Source organism: Adiantum capillus-veneris, chromosome 17, assembly GCF_014529385.1.
Source record: "Adiantum capillus-veneris isolate H3 chromosome 17, ASM1452938v2, whole genome shotgun sequence".
Classification (NCBI taxonomy): Eukaryota; Viridiplantae; Streptophyta; class Polypodiopsida; order Polypodiales; family Pteridaceae; genus Adiantum; species Adiantum capillus-veneris.
In genome coordinates this window covers 153,385,800-153,401,545 of record NC_140947.1, presented here as the reverse complement: position 1 = coordinate 153,401,545, position 15,746 = coordinate 153,385,800, and the positions used below count along the sequence as shown (strand labels likewise).

At 46.3% G+C, this 15,746-nt stretch overlaps 2 protein-coding genes across 6 annotated transcripts in view; one reads left to right on the top strand and one right to left on the bottom strand.

Moving 5' to 3' along the window:
* The window catches only part of LOC147438350 (isoamylase 2, chloroplastic-like), a 194,788-nt gene that overhangs the window by 104,213 nt on the left and 74,829 nt on the right, over positions 1 to 15,746 (top strand). For all 5 annotated transcript variants that reach the window (XM_086487649.1, XM_086487650.1, XM_086487651.1 and 2 more), the window contains 2 exons: positions 5,857 to 5,981; positions 6,087 to 6,182. In XM_086487649.1, the coding sequence (XP_086343775.1) occupies positions 5,857 to 5,981; positions 6,087 to 6,182 (221 nt within the window). The remainder of the gene's footprint in view (positions 1 to 5,856; positions 5,982 to 6,086; positions 6,183 to 15,746) is intronic.
* Positions 11,227 to 14,400, bottom strand: LOC147438351 (uncharacterized). The gene has a single exon (XM_086485936.1). It carries the CDS (start codon positions 14,383 to 14,385, stop codon positions 11,227 to 11,229), a length of 3,159 nt encoding a protein of 1,052 aa, XP_086342062.1. The 5' UTR covers positions 14,386 to 14,400.

The window sequence follows — 15,746 nt, the reverse complement described above, 5'->3', positions numbered from 1 at the left end:
CTTCCCTATGATTGGAGTAGAGTTTGAGTTCTGCCCTTTGAAAGCGGATTGTGCTTGAATAGAAACTCCAAAACGGTTCCAAAACGGTTGGGCTGCAAGTTCAGGTCATCAGCTAGCTTGGTAGAGATGAAGTTGTCTATAGTGCCAGGGTCAAACAAAATGAGAGCCCGTTGGTTGTTGATGCTACCCCATGCTTGAAGAAGAGCTCTTTCTTTTCCATCCTTGGTTGTACATCTGGGACTGCATTGGAAGAGGGTGGTTGTGGAGGTTTGGTAGGACAGTCACCCTTCATATGACCAACTTGTCCACACTTGAAGCATCTTCCTTCACTAATGTAAGTTCGCAACTCAGCAAGAGAGAGATATCTCCCTTTCTTGGGCTGATTTGGCTTTGCTTCTGCTTCGGAGGCGGTTCTTTTCTTCTTTTGAGAAGAAGAAGTAGAGGTAGGCTGCTGATGGAGAGCCTTCTGCTTGGCTTGGTAAGTGCTTTGCTCCATCTTCCTGGGAGTACCCTTGTCATGTATTCCATCAGCTATGCGGGCTGATTCCATAAGTATCTGCAAGTTACCTCGAGGGTAAAGCTTCATAGCCTTTTGCAAGGCTTCATGCAATCCTGCTTCAAACTTACGCATCTTTTCCGAATCGTCAATCTTCTTGAATGGAGTGACTTTCAAGAGAACGTCCCAAAACCTATCCACATAGCGTGGAACAGTTTTGTTCTCTGACTGTTAAAGGCGATCCCATTATTTCTTTACCTCTTCCTCATAGTCTAGAGGAAGGAACTCTGCGTAGAACTCCTTCTTGAAAGCAGTCCAATCTTGGTGTTTACGATCTTCTAGGATAAGGGTTAACCACCAACTGTTGGCGGTGCCTTTCAGGTACATACTAACATGGCGAAGCTTGGATCTTTCTTTAAAATTCCCTTCAGCAAATGCAACTTCGAATTGGCGGATGAAAGCCAACGCTTTGTCATTATCACGCCGCCCATTGTAGGTGTCGAATTTCACATCTTTGTCTCCCGACTTGAATGTTTTCTGCCTGTGGTGCTTCTTCTTATGATGCTCCTTCTTTCTATGCTTAGACTCCTTATGGACAAGAGTCTTTTCCCTTGAATGCACTTCTTGCTGCGACGGATCTTCCAGGAACATGTCTCCCGGAGCAACTATGTCATCCAGATTCTTCATGAAAGAGAACTGAGGGGAATCAGGGGGATCCTGCTCTTGAACCTTTGGGTTAAACCGCACATGATGTTCTGGAGGTTTCCTGTGCCTCTCGTGCATGCGGGAGGTTCCAATCAAAGGATCTTTCCTTGGTTCTGGCGCCTTTGGGTTCTGCGTGATTTCTCCTGACCCCATCGGCATTTTCTCCTTCCCTTTCTCAAGAGTATGGAGAATCTTTTGGACTTCTGGATGGGAGAGAGCTTTTTGCAACTTTTCCACCTGCTGTTGAAGGAGAGAGAACTCTATCTCGCGTCCTCCCTTTTCTGCAATCTGCCAAGAGTCGCCAATCCCTTAAGGAAGAGAGAGATGACCTTGCTCTGATACCATTGTCACAAAAATACGGAAGCGTAAACTGACTTTTAATTGTACTTCAAATACTCAAGAGAATTGGAGAGAGAGAGGAAAAGCTTGACACTTCATTGGGGACCAGAAGATGGGCTGGTCCCCCTCCATAGAGAGAATATCTTTATTACTAAGGGAGAATTTTTACAAGCACAAGAACGGGGCAATAGCCCGTCCTCTATTCTTTCTTTCTGCTTCTGACTGAGAGAGTGCGAACGCTACTCTCTGAATACTGAGAGGATCTTCCCTCTGCTATGAGATTTTGGGAAGCTCTCAAAAACGAGAGTCTATCTTCCACAAAACTCAATGGAAGCTCTCGAAAATGAGAGTCTACCTTCCGCTAACTGAGTTCCTTTATGCATAATTATTTCTGCAACAAAAACAAGGGAGAAACACGCAAAATGCACGCACACATGCTTGCTGTAATTTTCTGCACATAACCTGAAAATGTTACCTGAGCACCTTCTAGAGCCAAAAAAGAGACCTTTTCCGGGATGGAATTGCACGAAACTTGGTGTACACGTAGTGTAGGTAGAGAAGAACTAGATTCTATATGTGTTTTGCTGAAATTCAACCTAAAGGAGGTGATTAAGGGCTGAAAACAGAGAATTTACAGCCACCACACTCTACGAAGAGAGTGCCTGTTGCAACTTCTCGCGATGAAACCTCACCAAAAGTTGGCTATGGCTATGAGAGCCCTTGTTCTAGACAATGGGAGCACGAGGCCACCACATATGTCACAAGGGGCTGCTCTCAAGCTTCCATGGAGGGCTCCAATGCATAGGGCATACTCACAATAGGGGGGGTAAGAGCACTGCCAACACTGAAAATGGGGGAGTAGGGCCTCCTAAATAGCCATCAGGGAGAGGGGGCGCTAGGAAGAGAGAGAGGGTGAGAGTGAGAGGTAGTTTGCATTGGTAAGTGTGCCACTTGGCACACTTACTTAATGACTTAAAAAACCCTTCAACTTTCACTTTTAAAAATCCCTAGGCTATTAATGAAATGTGAAAATTAACTCACAACTGCACACACAGATGCTACTAATGAAATTGTTAACTGCTCCCAGCGCAATGCCGTACCGACACTGCTCTGGCATTACCTGTTCGCACTTGTCCGGTCATTTGGTCCGGCATAGACAATTTAAAAATACTTTAACTGACTTATACTAAGGCCGTAAAATGATTCAGGCCTTAGGGTTATTATTCTAAGGACCCCATCTCATTCCTGTGCTTGCACTAGCGCGCGTAATTTTCTGAGCCTGAAATCTGAGGCTACTATCTACCCCTTCATTGAAGACCCAATTTCCCAATCGCTAGGGCTTCAGGGTATTTTCTGCTAGGGTCTCCCTGAGGTGCACTGGCCCAAACTTGGGCGCACCTGAGGCCCCAGAAGTGCTAAATCTATTCTGATGTGCATACAACTAATTAGATAATTCTTTTTTCATAAATAAATTAATTATTTACAAAGTCTGACTTAGTTACATCTGGATTTTGATACAAATATCCATCATTTTGTATCTTTTCTTTGAGACGCACCCACTTTTTGTATATGTACCTCTCAGGCTCTCGATACCCACCTTTGATAGTGTTTCTGTTTAGTTAGTTTTTTTCTTTGTTTTTATTAAGACCTTGTATCTGATTCACCATGATGTAACTCTCTGGTCTCATAGGTCAATATGGCCTCTAGAAGACGTTAATATAACATTTCTTTTTATTTCTCTATTCAATTTCTGTTCAGCTGTTTGTAGTTTTCTCACGTGTTCACACTTGGAGTGTTCAAGCTTATTATGTCGTCCAAGATGGAATCTGATCGTGTTTTCTTGAAGTTCCTATTGTGAGGCTTTGGAAAGAGTCTTTCCTACCCATTTTCGTGTGATGGCCAAAGTACCATAAGTTGGTAGAACGTATAAAGTTAGTACCCTTTGATATGGGCCACTCGAACAGCTTCTATAAGTTGGTAAAATTTCTTTTGCCTCTTTGCCCCTTTCTTGTCCGGCCGCGTCCTATTGGCCATGCCACATCATCACTTTGTGACATACCCCCCTCTTGATAGAATTGTAATCGCCCTCGATTATGCGTGCAAAACAAACACAAGACAAAAATTGGTTCAACAGACATTGACTTTAAGTACCAACGTACTAGACCATATATATCCAACAGTTGCACGAAGATGACAATCACATCACATTCACATCACTATCCCCGTTGAGATCTTAGATGAGAATAATGATCATTGTAACTTATATAGCAATCACATCCAGATTACACTGATCTCTAACAGTTGTCTCGATTGTCTAATGCTTGTCGCTATCATATCCACATCACCACTCAGATGAACAAGACATAAATGTTGCATTCATTTTGTCGTTCAAAGATGCATTCAAACAATACACGCATGAGAGAGCACATGTAACAGATTCATTTTAGGAGTTCCCATTTTAGAGTACTTCTTTACATAAAGTCATTCAATAGAATACTGTTAGCCCGTCAGTATCCCTCAAATCTCAAAAGAAATGAGCGACTTTATTCCATCAAGGTAGCCTGTGACAAAGGAGGGGAGTAACTCCTCTCTTGTGCAGTCTCCACCGCACCAGATTCAACGTGTTGATTCATAAGTAACTCTTGAAGTAGTCGGTGCTAAACCAAAGGCTTTGAGATAAAGCTCTAAAACCTGAGGAGTATCTGCTAGGTCCTCCTCTTCCATCCACTTGGCATCCAAAGCCGGGTAGTTTCTCAGCTTGACTAAATACTGGCGTGTCAGCTTACCTTTCACTTTCCTTTTTTTTGAGCTAGGACCTGTTCTGGAATGAGAATCTCATCCGTTTTTGCCACTTCGGGCTGCTCCTCTGGCTCCCTGTCTGCTTGGACTTCACCTTTGAAAAGTCTCAATAGACTCACATGAAATGCATTATGATTCTTCCAAGTATCTGGTAACTTCAGTCTGAAGGATACATCATTGATCTTTTCTTGGTAACACTCAAAAACATCCTGCTTTTCTCCAAAGCTTCTCAAAACCCATCTTTATTCATGTGCTTGCATCTTTACGCAAAATTCTTACCCTATTCATATTTTCTCCTCAAACCAATGGAATATTCCCTATCCGATGCTCCCGTCACCCATCCTATTGACGCATCAGGATGCCCATTACCCAGTCTCTCCCACCAATTACGGAAGAACTCCTTTGCGATCCTTAATGTCACCCATCAGAGATGTGATGGCTTTTATCAGTTCTTGTAGATCTACAGTTCTTAACTTGACAATTCACAAGTGTACACATTTAAATATCCTAATTTCCTCAAGTAGAAATTCCTCAGAAAATAAGAAAATAGTCAATGTGGCAACATCTACTGACATTATGGCTGAATTACCGTTTCCCAGTAAGGTTTGCAAATACAGGCAAATGCCATGAATGCTGCAATATATTCTGCCCCCATGGTTACAAACTATGTAGTTCTCTATCTCTAGCAGCCTCAATATCTTCTCACTTCCCTGAATTTTCCCTTCGTACAAATAAGCATCTGTTGGGATGCCTTTATTGTGATTTGACAATTCGTAAAGGTTAGAAGAGCGATGCAATAATGCCAACCAATGTTTATAAAGGATACAGTTGAATTTTCTGTTTTTATGTCAATATTTGACTGAAATCTACTAATCAAAGCCATGAGATCCATGCTCTAGGTTATTTGCAACGTAAGAAAGAAGATATCTGTTTTGAATCTTAATGGCAATCCATTCAAGGAAAATATGTCCTATTTGAATTTCGATTTGATCTGTAACACGAGGCGAGTCTGTCCAAAAGTTTTTGATCTTGAAATGCTTTTCATCAATGTCATCTAGAGATGTCATATTTTGTGGTAGACCTTTTCTAAAAATCAGATGAGCCATTCTAGTCAATATGTCAACTTTCAACAGGATAGCATTCCCTTCTCTAGTCAACAACTGTTCTGATTGGGGTTACAAAATTGATGGCTCATATTCTACTGTTTTCAAGTCCCTATTTACTTAACAGCTTGTCTCCTCTTTATCTTCATTTATATACGTGGTGTGACATGTCCAAAAAAGTTCAGTAAAAAAGAAGTTTTTTTAACTGACTGAAGGTGCTTTATAAACGCCAAAGGAAACGGCCTTGTACATAACTGTGATGCTAGCAATACAACACAATTTGAAGTTTATTAAACTTTGTCATAAAATCTGACTCTGACCATTTTTGCTCCTCATATGATGTGTAGTCTAGTGTTTTGAAATAGATGAAGGATCCTAGGCTATTTTGGATATAAATTGATGAGTGGTCTGCAGGACATCAAATTTCCTCACTGGAAGAGGTGGTGTCTGTGGAATAACAGATACCGAGAAGATGTGCGCCAGTTCATGAGGGGTGATAAAGGCCAACTGAGCAGATTTGCGACAAGGTTGTGTGGGAGGTATCTTTCTTATCTTAGTTTCTGAAACTTTGATATCAGTTTGGCAAGGCACAATGGTGTTGGATGTGGCAGTTGTAACATAGTTAATGTGGTTTCATATGGCAGCGGAGATATGGTGGCTGATGGACGGGGACCAAGTTTCTCTTTGAATCATGTTACAGGTCCATACGGCTTGACACTTGTGGATCTTGTTAGCTACAGGTATCGTGTTGTTCATCAGCAAGATATAAAGATTCTCTAATCACTGTTTAAATTTCTCAAATACTCAAGTTTCTGTTTGGGACATTATGCAAGTAGAGGTCAAATTCAATTGTGGCAGCCTATGTCATTTTGAATATCTTCTGTGCGTATTTTGGAAGAAGAGCACAGGAAATTGTTCTGGAATATCTGCGTCCCACATTGGCCTTGATATATCTCCTTCTAGCAGTATGCCCGATGTTGGCCTTCATTTGGAGGAATCTCCCCCACTGGAGTGGCAAAAATTCTGCAGTCAAAAAGCTTGCGTACCCAAAAGTCAACGCTTTCATAACTGCTCGGAAAACAGCCTTGTTCATTTGCTGTGTCATTAGTGTTCGTACTGCCATGTTACCATTGTACAGATGCCATGTGTCAGCCCGTGAATGATCCACAGCAAATCTTGCGGCGATTCTCGCTGGATCTTGTGCTGCATTTCACACTTTTTTAGGCTCAGAGAAATGTCCTCTCCTGCGGTTCAACTCTTTCTGCTCTCTACTGGTCTGGTACAGACATGCTGCTCTCTATTGGTCTGGTACAGACATGCTATTTCATGACTTTGTAACATGCCCCCCTTTAAAGAAGAGCTATCGCCTCCGTTACACTTGCAAACAGATAGCAAACGAGAATTCAGTAGGCATTGACCTTATACGGACATTCATTTGACCATCACTCACAAGCCCGTACAAAATAATAGCATACACTAGCACAACAATAAACAAATACATTCCAGTGCTTGTCCCCGTCGAGACTTCAAACACAAGCTCTGATCGTAATGAATCATTTAGCCATTACATCTAGGTCTAATGACACCTCTAACAGCTGTCGAGACACACTAAATTCATCATATCCTTATCAGTATCATCCTTGCCAGTTAATAGAGACAAAATACTGCAGACATTTCACCTCACATGCTCAAACATGTACCTGCAAGAGTACTCAACATTTGTTTGTAAATCACTCTCTTGGAATTCCAACCATAACATCACATATCATGGTAAACAATCTATGTACAATAGTCACCATGCAAAGCAGTGTCAACACATCCGTACCCAAGAATGTCAGAGACAAAATGGTTGACTCTATACGCAATCTGTCGTGAATCTATGAGAAAAGAGTGGAGTTACTCCTCTCTTGTGTAGCATGCATTGCACTAGACTTAACCCACTGAATTAGCGCGCATTTTTCGAATAGATCTGCAACTAGACCAAAAGCCTCAAGGTCAAACTCTAACAACTGAGGAGTATTTGCCCGAGTCCTCCTCCTCCTCCATCCACTTTGTGTCAAGAGCAGGGTGGCTCCTGAACTTAACCAAGCATTGCCGGTTTCTTCCACCTCAGCCTGCTCCTATGGATCCTTGTCCTCCGACACCTCACCCTTGAAAGGTCGTAATAAACTCACATGAAAAGCATTGTGAATCCTCCAAGTATCTGTCAACTTCAATCTAAAGGATCTCTTTGATCTTGCCTTCCTTTAATTGTAAGCCACATCGATGCTTGTCTACTGCTTTCTTGTGCCATTCTTGAGACTTATGCAAGGTCTCCTTAACCTCGGCAAAAGGGGTGGTTTGATCCTCTACAAAGTGAGCAGCTTGGAAATCTTGTCCCTGGTGTACAAGACAGGTGGAACCTTCTTGCCACCTTCGACTATGGTGCCTTCCACATCGATGTATGAACAATGTTGGTATAAGAAAACTCCACCAATAGCAAATACCACTCTCAACGAGACTTATTTTCAGAGATGTAAGACTTCAACAAGTCTAATACTAGCATTGGGTAATCTCTGAGTGCCCATCTATCTATGAATGAAACGAGGAAGAGAATTTGAGTGTAGTACCCACATTATCACACATTGTTCTTCAACAAGCTCGTAAGCCTGGGGTCTCTATTTGAAACAAAAGAAGTAGGTGCCTACCCATGAATCTGAAAGATGTGTTATATAAACAGTTTGGCCAAGTGATCGCCTTTCATTGTCTTTTTCTTTGGCACAAAATAAGCCTGCTTATTGAACCAAATCCATGATGGTCCAGATACCATCACGCCCACCCTCAGTCTTGGGGGGTTGAAAATCAAATCCCTAGCAATACTCTCCCATGGTCAATTTGGAATCATGTTACTTGGTGATTATCGTACATCACTTCCTAACATATCATACAAAGTATTCATAAACTCCATCCACGCCCTTCTTGAGTTGAGGCCAATAGAAAAAAATCTTAGCTGCCTTAGTGTTCTATCCTTTAAGGGGATTCTGACACTCTGTCAACACCTTTAGCCTTAAAGCCCTTGTCACACATAACTTGGCTTCCCACACCAAGTAACCATCCTTAAGAGAATATCCTGCAACCCACTCTGTACTCTGTCGAATATCACATCAAAATCATAGTGCTCCCTCTTATCATCAAAACCATGATGAAACATTGTTGTGACTGTAGAAACATGTGGCTTGTGAGATAGCGCATTTGCAACTACATTGTTTTTGCCCTTTAAGTACACTTTAAGAAAGTGAAACTGATATAGGATATTCGCTCATCTCCTTTCTTTGATAACTTCAGCTGCTACAAGAAATAGTTCAAACTCTGATGATCCGTGGTATATTGTGAAGTCTACACCGGGAAGGGAATGCTTCCATTGACTCAATGCATGTGTCACTGCTAAGAGTTTCTTCTCATAAATTTGAGCACCTGCACGGCGTTTTGTCTTCAAAAGCATTCGCCTCTCATAAGCTACTACATGGTCATTTAGCATCCACACTGCTCCCAAAATTCTTCCATAAGCATCATAGTAAACCTCAAAAGGCTCGTACAAATTTGATAGTATCAATACATGTCAAGTACTCAACTTGTGTTTGAGCTGCTCAAATGCTGCAATTTGTGTAGGTCCCCAATTGAATAGTACACCTTTCTGAGTAAGGGCGTGCAATAGCAAAGAAATCTCTGCAAATTTTATGAACCTTTGATAGTAAGAACCCAAGCCAAAGAAGCTCCTCACATCATGTACATTCTGCAATGTGGGCCAATTGCAAATAGCCTTAACTTTAGCCCTTGGACGAAACAATGTTCCAATTGTCTCTCTGCCATAAAGAACTCGCTTTTCTTTCCGTTGATCACCAATTTGTGTTCCCTGAGCGCTTTGAACACTTATGTCAGATGCTCTCTATGCTCTTCTTCGGACTTTGAAAACAACGATATCATCAAAGAATATTCTTACATATCTATGCTCTCCAAAACTTTGGTTTTGAGGGGTACTCCTTGGTAGCAAATCAAAGGTGTGATCCTCTAGCTGCTCTGGAGGTAACTCGCCCTGTAGACCCTTGGATAAACTTGAATCCTTAGATTCACTTCCTGGTTTGACAAAGTTTGAGTAAGCAAAAAGACTTGATATCAAGTTTCTTTCCAGCACGAACCGTATTTCGGACTCGCTGCTGTTGTTGGTCTCCTGCCCCACAGCTCCTCCCTCGTGTTGCCCCTTCTCCCTCCCTCGCGCTGCCGTGCCCTGTCCCCCTGCTACCCCCTCCCTCTCCCTTCGAGCTGCACCCCGTGCTTGCCCACCCGCTGCTGTTTTCTCCTCTGCCCGCCACCTCCCTTGCCAGCGGGGCCCTCGCTGCTTTCCCCGCCACGCTGCCCGCTCCATTACTCGCATCTTTTCATTGCCCCCCCCCCCCCCCCCCCCCCCCTTCCTTTTTCAAGAGACTATGTTGTGACTTTGCTCCACAGTATTTTTCATTGATGTTGCTTGTCGGTGCTCTCATAGGGTTTGTCTTCATTTGACTCCTTTCTTCACAGCAGCAGACATAGATGGAGGCTCATGCTCCGTCCCAAAGGGACACTCACGAAGCCGCCTCGTCCAACCGTACAGAGCCCACCATCCGACTTACATTCTCACTGACATAGCAAGCGAGCCTTGCAGTAGAGGTGGAGCGCCTCCAGGCAACCTCCATCATTTGCAACATCATCGGCACCCGAGCTAGCAGAGGGGAGGTGCGTGATCTCCTTAAGACCCGCCTTTTAGCAGAGGTGTGAAAGATCATTGTTGTTCAGTTTCTCAGGCGCAGCTACTATTAGATAGAATTTGACACATCCGAGATGGCGTCCAAGGTCATTGCGATAAGCCCCTTGGCCATTCGAGCAGTCAGAGCACATTTTTGACAGTGGCGCCATGGCTTTGACCCCGACTACTCTTGTTGAGGAGGCAGACCTACTCATCTCAGTCTGCTTCCCAGCTTGAGGAGAGAGTACCTCCCTTTACTCTCAGGATAGGTTCCCAGATTGGGATTGTCTTGGAGAGACCTTGCATGGCAGCTTCTATAGCTATACCAAGGTTGCAGACATACCTACAACATGCGTTCTGGTTGGAGACACCCACACCCTCCCGAAGGTTGTTTTACTACCTCGGGTGAGTGGTGGTTTGCTTTGTCAGAGTGTGGAGTACTCGGGCCTCCCGAATCAGTGCTTCATTTGTCGACAGATGGGCCATCTTGCGAAGGCCTTTCCATGGAGGTGGCCTCAATGTGCTGTACAGACCACGACCCAGCCTCGTAAGGCTGGCCAGGCCCAGCAGGCAGAGACACGGGGAAATGAGGCAGGTTCTTCCTCCGAGACTGGTGCCCAAGTTTGCAAAGGAGGGCTTGTAGCAGGTCTGTCGTCGACGTCGCCAGATATCACCACGTCAGTTCAGGGCCCAAGGTGGTCGACCTGCATAAGGCCGGCAGCAGTGGGTTCCCACAGGAAATTGTTTGGACCCCTTACAACAGGACAAGCCCACAGATACCCCTTTCACCTCAGCTTCGCCTCTTACAGCCTCTCCTCCTCTTGCTTCGCCCACTGCCCTTACCCCCCCGCCTCCATCACCTCCACCTTCCCCCATCCCCACGTTATTGTCCCTTCCCCTCCCATTCCACCCACTAGCCCCCCTGCTCCATCATCCACTCCCTCTCTTGCCTCACAACCAGCTCAACGAACATGACCTTCATCGACAGCTAGGAAGATGTAGGCAAAGTGTGGTACACTTCTTTGCTAACATGCGGAGTACACCCTGCTATGTATATGTACATGAGGACTCCTGGGCAGAGGATGAAGCCCCACGGACGGAACGCTCTTCACAGGCTTGGGTTGGACATACTCACAGTCAAGACTATCTCGGGGTCGCTCGAGTCCACCTGTTTCTCTGTGTAGTGGCCCCTGAACCCGAAGGTTTGATAACCCTGGCTTATGCATGCATTTGGGCCTTAATCCCCTAAGCGCCCGCAGGTTGCCTTCACATCCGACCCTATTACCTAACCATCTTAAAACCACCAAGAGGCGTTCTCGCACATCAGCCCCAGTCGAGCACTCGATGCTTCTCTCCACTAACGGGTCTTCCCACACTGGGTGCCTCTCGTCGGCTCGGAGCCCTCGAGGCCTCGGAACATGAAATTGAGCTAGTCTCGAGGAGCCGAGGAGAGGTGGAGGGTCCCGAAATGCTCTCCAAAAGGGGGACCCGTAACACTCTCCCCTCCCCCAAAAAAGTTCGATGTCCTCATCGAGAACATATACCTTACCCAGAAAGCAATGTGTTTCAGCCTCAAGACTTGGCTTACATCGTCCAGCATCACGCGCATGTATGAATCCCAATTCCTTTCCTGACGTATTCGTCGTCCAAGCAACCAGCCAAGGGAGACCCTTTGCCCCCTTTTTGCGTCGAGCAACCGTATCTCCTGTTTTCGAGCCGTCCCCAGCATCAGTCCTCCTCAAACTATCCAAACATCTCCTGACCTTAGGGGGCTTCCTCTTGTCCCACCCCGAACCTTCACAGTTAGTGCGACGTGGAGGAATCCACCGTGCATCTATGGCTGCTGGCAGCGTCCCCCATTGAGCATTCATCCCCTCTTCTGGTGTTCCCTGCGTAATTCTCAGCCGCATTCTCTCCCTGCTGAACTTCATTCCCTTGCATCGATTTTCCTCGTGACACTCATCGAGTGCCCACCATGCGAGCAGCATGACCATGATCAGTGTGACTCCACTCTTCACTAGGGAGCCCCACGCTCTCAGCCCTGTTAGCAATCCTGTCCAAAAATGCCTGGCGTACCGTCCACTGCTCAGTGTTCCGCGAGCCCACTCGGACCAGCACCGGCTAAAGTGTAAACACCTGAGCGTAATCACTCGGCTAGCCCAGCTACCTGAATGAAAGGCGGGCTGGTGCTCACCGGAGCCCGCCTTCTTGCGCTGCGTATTTATGTTGCCTTCGCTCTCTGTGGCCAGCCCACCTCGTCGAGGGGACATACCTCGGCCATACCTCTCTGGCCTCAACATATCGTTTTTCTTGCACCTACCTATCTCACCACGCATCTCGTTTATTTGCTGGTCCTTCGACTCAGCTCGACCCATCCCGCTTGTGATACATCCCCGGCTACTCGCTTTAGTCCCTGGCTGTCGAGGTGGGACCCATCGGCCATCCGTAGGCTGCATTTGTGCCAGCCCTTGTTTTGCTACATACTGCATATCAGGACCAGAGAACGGCTCCAGCTCTTCCGACTTAACTTTGCCTCGGCTCCATATGTCCCAGCATGCTGTCAATTCAGCTATTCTGCGCATTCCACAAGCGGAAACATCCCTGCATGGGTAGTCCTCTCCCGGATCCCACACGCATATTCTCACCCCCCGAAGGTCTTTGTCGGGCACATTAACTAACCCGTAAGATACAACCCCAAGCAACCCAGGTCGCCATGCCCGGCTCGGGTAGTCGCGCGTCTTCACAATCATCCTGGAGTCTTCGTTCAGGGCCCGCTTTACCAACGGGGCGCATGGCTGGGGGGTCGTAGACCCCCGTCCTTCCATATCAATTAGTCGGCTGTCCCATTCAATACTGCTCCCAGCGAGCATACTGTCCACGTACCAGCATCTTATCACAAAAAAAATTATGGGTCCTCTATCCCAAGGTCCCCACTCCATGTCCTGCTTGGGCACACACTCGGCCCCTCCTTGGTTACCTCTCTGCATCTTGCCCGGCTCCCTAGCGCAGGCTGCCTTGGCTTGAAAGCTCTCGGCCCTCGAGGAGATCGCCCGCCGCATCGCACGGCGTCTCGAGTAAAGGGGCACCCGGCCCTCGAACTGCGTTATCTCTGGTCCGTCAGGCCCGTCCATGAGGTTCACGTTCCCCAAGGTTATGCTTCGCGCACTTTTCACCAACTGTCCCCTCATCGAGGGCGACGTATACGAGAGCTGGCTAGCTCTGCCATTCTCAGCCCCATGCCTGGGTGTCCTTACAGGGACCTGCTCTTTGAAGCCAAAAAGCCGTCCTGCGATGGCTGATCCTGCTGGCTTTACTTCAGCCCGCTCTTCACTCGCATTCAATCTATAAGGCCACTTTGGATACATCCCCAACCGGATCTCCCTGACCCATGTCGTGACCCAATCACTGTGCATCATTGTTAGCATATACTTGGCTGAGTCTCGCATCTCAATGACCACTCGCACCCGACTCGCATCCTCTGTAATCACTTCACACGCAAGCGTTAAGACCAACCTGCCATATCCCAGATTCACCGCGTCTCCTCTCACTTCTTCGCATACGATTGGATTATTGCCACATATTTCCACAATCCTTTTCTCGGGTAATTCGAATGCAGCAGCCTGTAGGTCGTTACATGCTGCGTGTTCCAACTCTCCCCTCTCATGTGGGGGATAGGAGTCAGCAGGGACCACCTGGTGCTCCTCTTCAATTCCTTCACGGGTACCGTACCCATCAGTTAAGTATGGCTCGCAAGCCAACCACTCCCCCTCCAACAGGGTATGACCAGCATCACCTTCGGTAACCTGCAGTAGCTTTTCCTCATAACGGACCTCGACATAGCCGGGAAACATAGCATCCAATTTCCTTGTCCACTCCTCTTCACTCATGCATTCTTCTCCTTCGTCCACACACGGAAGGTCAGATACAATAGGGACTACCACTTGCCCTTCATAATCGCTCACACTCAGCTGAGCGTTTGGAGCCATATAAAGCTCAGGCACAAGCATACCATCATCACACTCTCCATTCACACGATCGTGCATTGCATTACACATCCAATCCCCTCCGGGAAGAGTCTCCTCGGCGGGAGCTAGCGCATCGATTTTTTGTGTCACCTCACGGTCCAGCATATGAAGCATTCTTATCTCCTCATCGCGGTCTATTTGCCCCAATACCGTTGCCATCCCATCATGGAACGCCTTCCGCTCCTGTTCCTGTCTCTTCAACTCCTCTTGCATACCTTTTCTCTTCCTCTTCAACTCCTTTCGCATTCGTTTTCCTTTTCGAAGCATCTCTTCGCAGTCCCAATCGAAACGCCTTTTATTCCTGTCATAGGTGTGATCCAGTTGGCATAACGCTTCCTTTACCTCCTTTCCGCGGCTCAAGCGCTCTTCCATTTCACCTTCACTCCAGGACAACGTTAAGCACTTGCCCCAACTGTCCAATCCTTCACATAATCGGCTCACCGCCATATTGAAGCAAAAAACTGCTACTTCCACATCGAACCCAGCATTTAAAGAAGCCATTGGTCTGGCTCTGATACCAAATGGATGACTCCCCATCTAAGCCGGCCTCAAAGATAGCGAGATTGGTTGCTATTGCAACATTGGTTTTTTCTCACGAACTCCATGAGGATCGTCTCATGGAATGTGCTAGGATTAGGTGGACCCCAATTTTAGCGTAGGAGGAGTGGCTTGCATTAGGAGCTTCACCTGTGCCTTGTGGGTAATACTATGACATTCTTATGCTTTAGGAGCACCATCTTTGTGAGAGCTGCATTCGGCAATGTGGTCAGATTTTACGTGGTCGTTATGAGACATTTTGGCCAGCTGCTTTTGGGCCTAGAGGCATCTAGGGAGGGGTATGTATGACTATTGTGGACTCATGGCAGCATGCCATTGTGGGCAGAGGTATTATTATGCCAGGCAAGGCCGAGTGGATTATTGTGCAGGTTCATGGTTGCCTCATGGGCTTCCTGAACATTCATGCGCCCAATGTGGCAAGTGCACGAGCTGAGTTTTGATAACATATTGTAGAGTCCTTGCCGCATGCAGAGCAGTGGTGTGTCAGTGGAGACTTCAACATGTTGGAGAACCCTTGAGATAATATTGGAGGTAGCCATGCTACTGTGCACGGGGCTGAGTTGGCAGCATGGGAGAGTTTATGTACGACCATGAGGATTTCAAATGTTTGGTAGCATGGAGGCTTTGTGTGGCCCCCAGATAGCTTGTCTTTCTCTCGCTCTTACCGGAGAGTAGGAGGAGCGAATCTATCTCGGTTAGATTGCTTCTACACCAGTGATCACATCTGTGACATGGGAGGATCTGTTTGCATTCTGGCAGGGACTACATTTTCAGATCATGCACGAGTAATACTTACCGTGACTGACAAACAGAGGAGTGGGAGCACGATGCTGTGCATCCTTGGGAGGATCTTGCTAGATTCAGAGCTCAGAGAGTGGGTGGTGGCACTTTCGACTGAGAGTTAGGGCACTTAGGGCACCACTGTTGGTACAGTGGCCTCTAGACTTGCTGAGCTTAGTCGC

What these genes read in the sequence shown, in the direction of transcription:
- LOC147438351 (XM_086485936.1), bottom strand. Translation starts at nt 14,385, where the DNA reads ATGGCAACGGTATTGGGGCAAATAGACCGCGATGAGGAGATAAGAATG.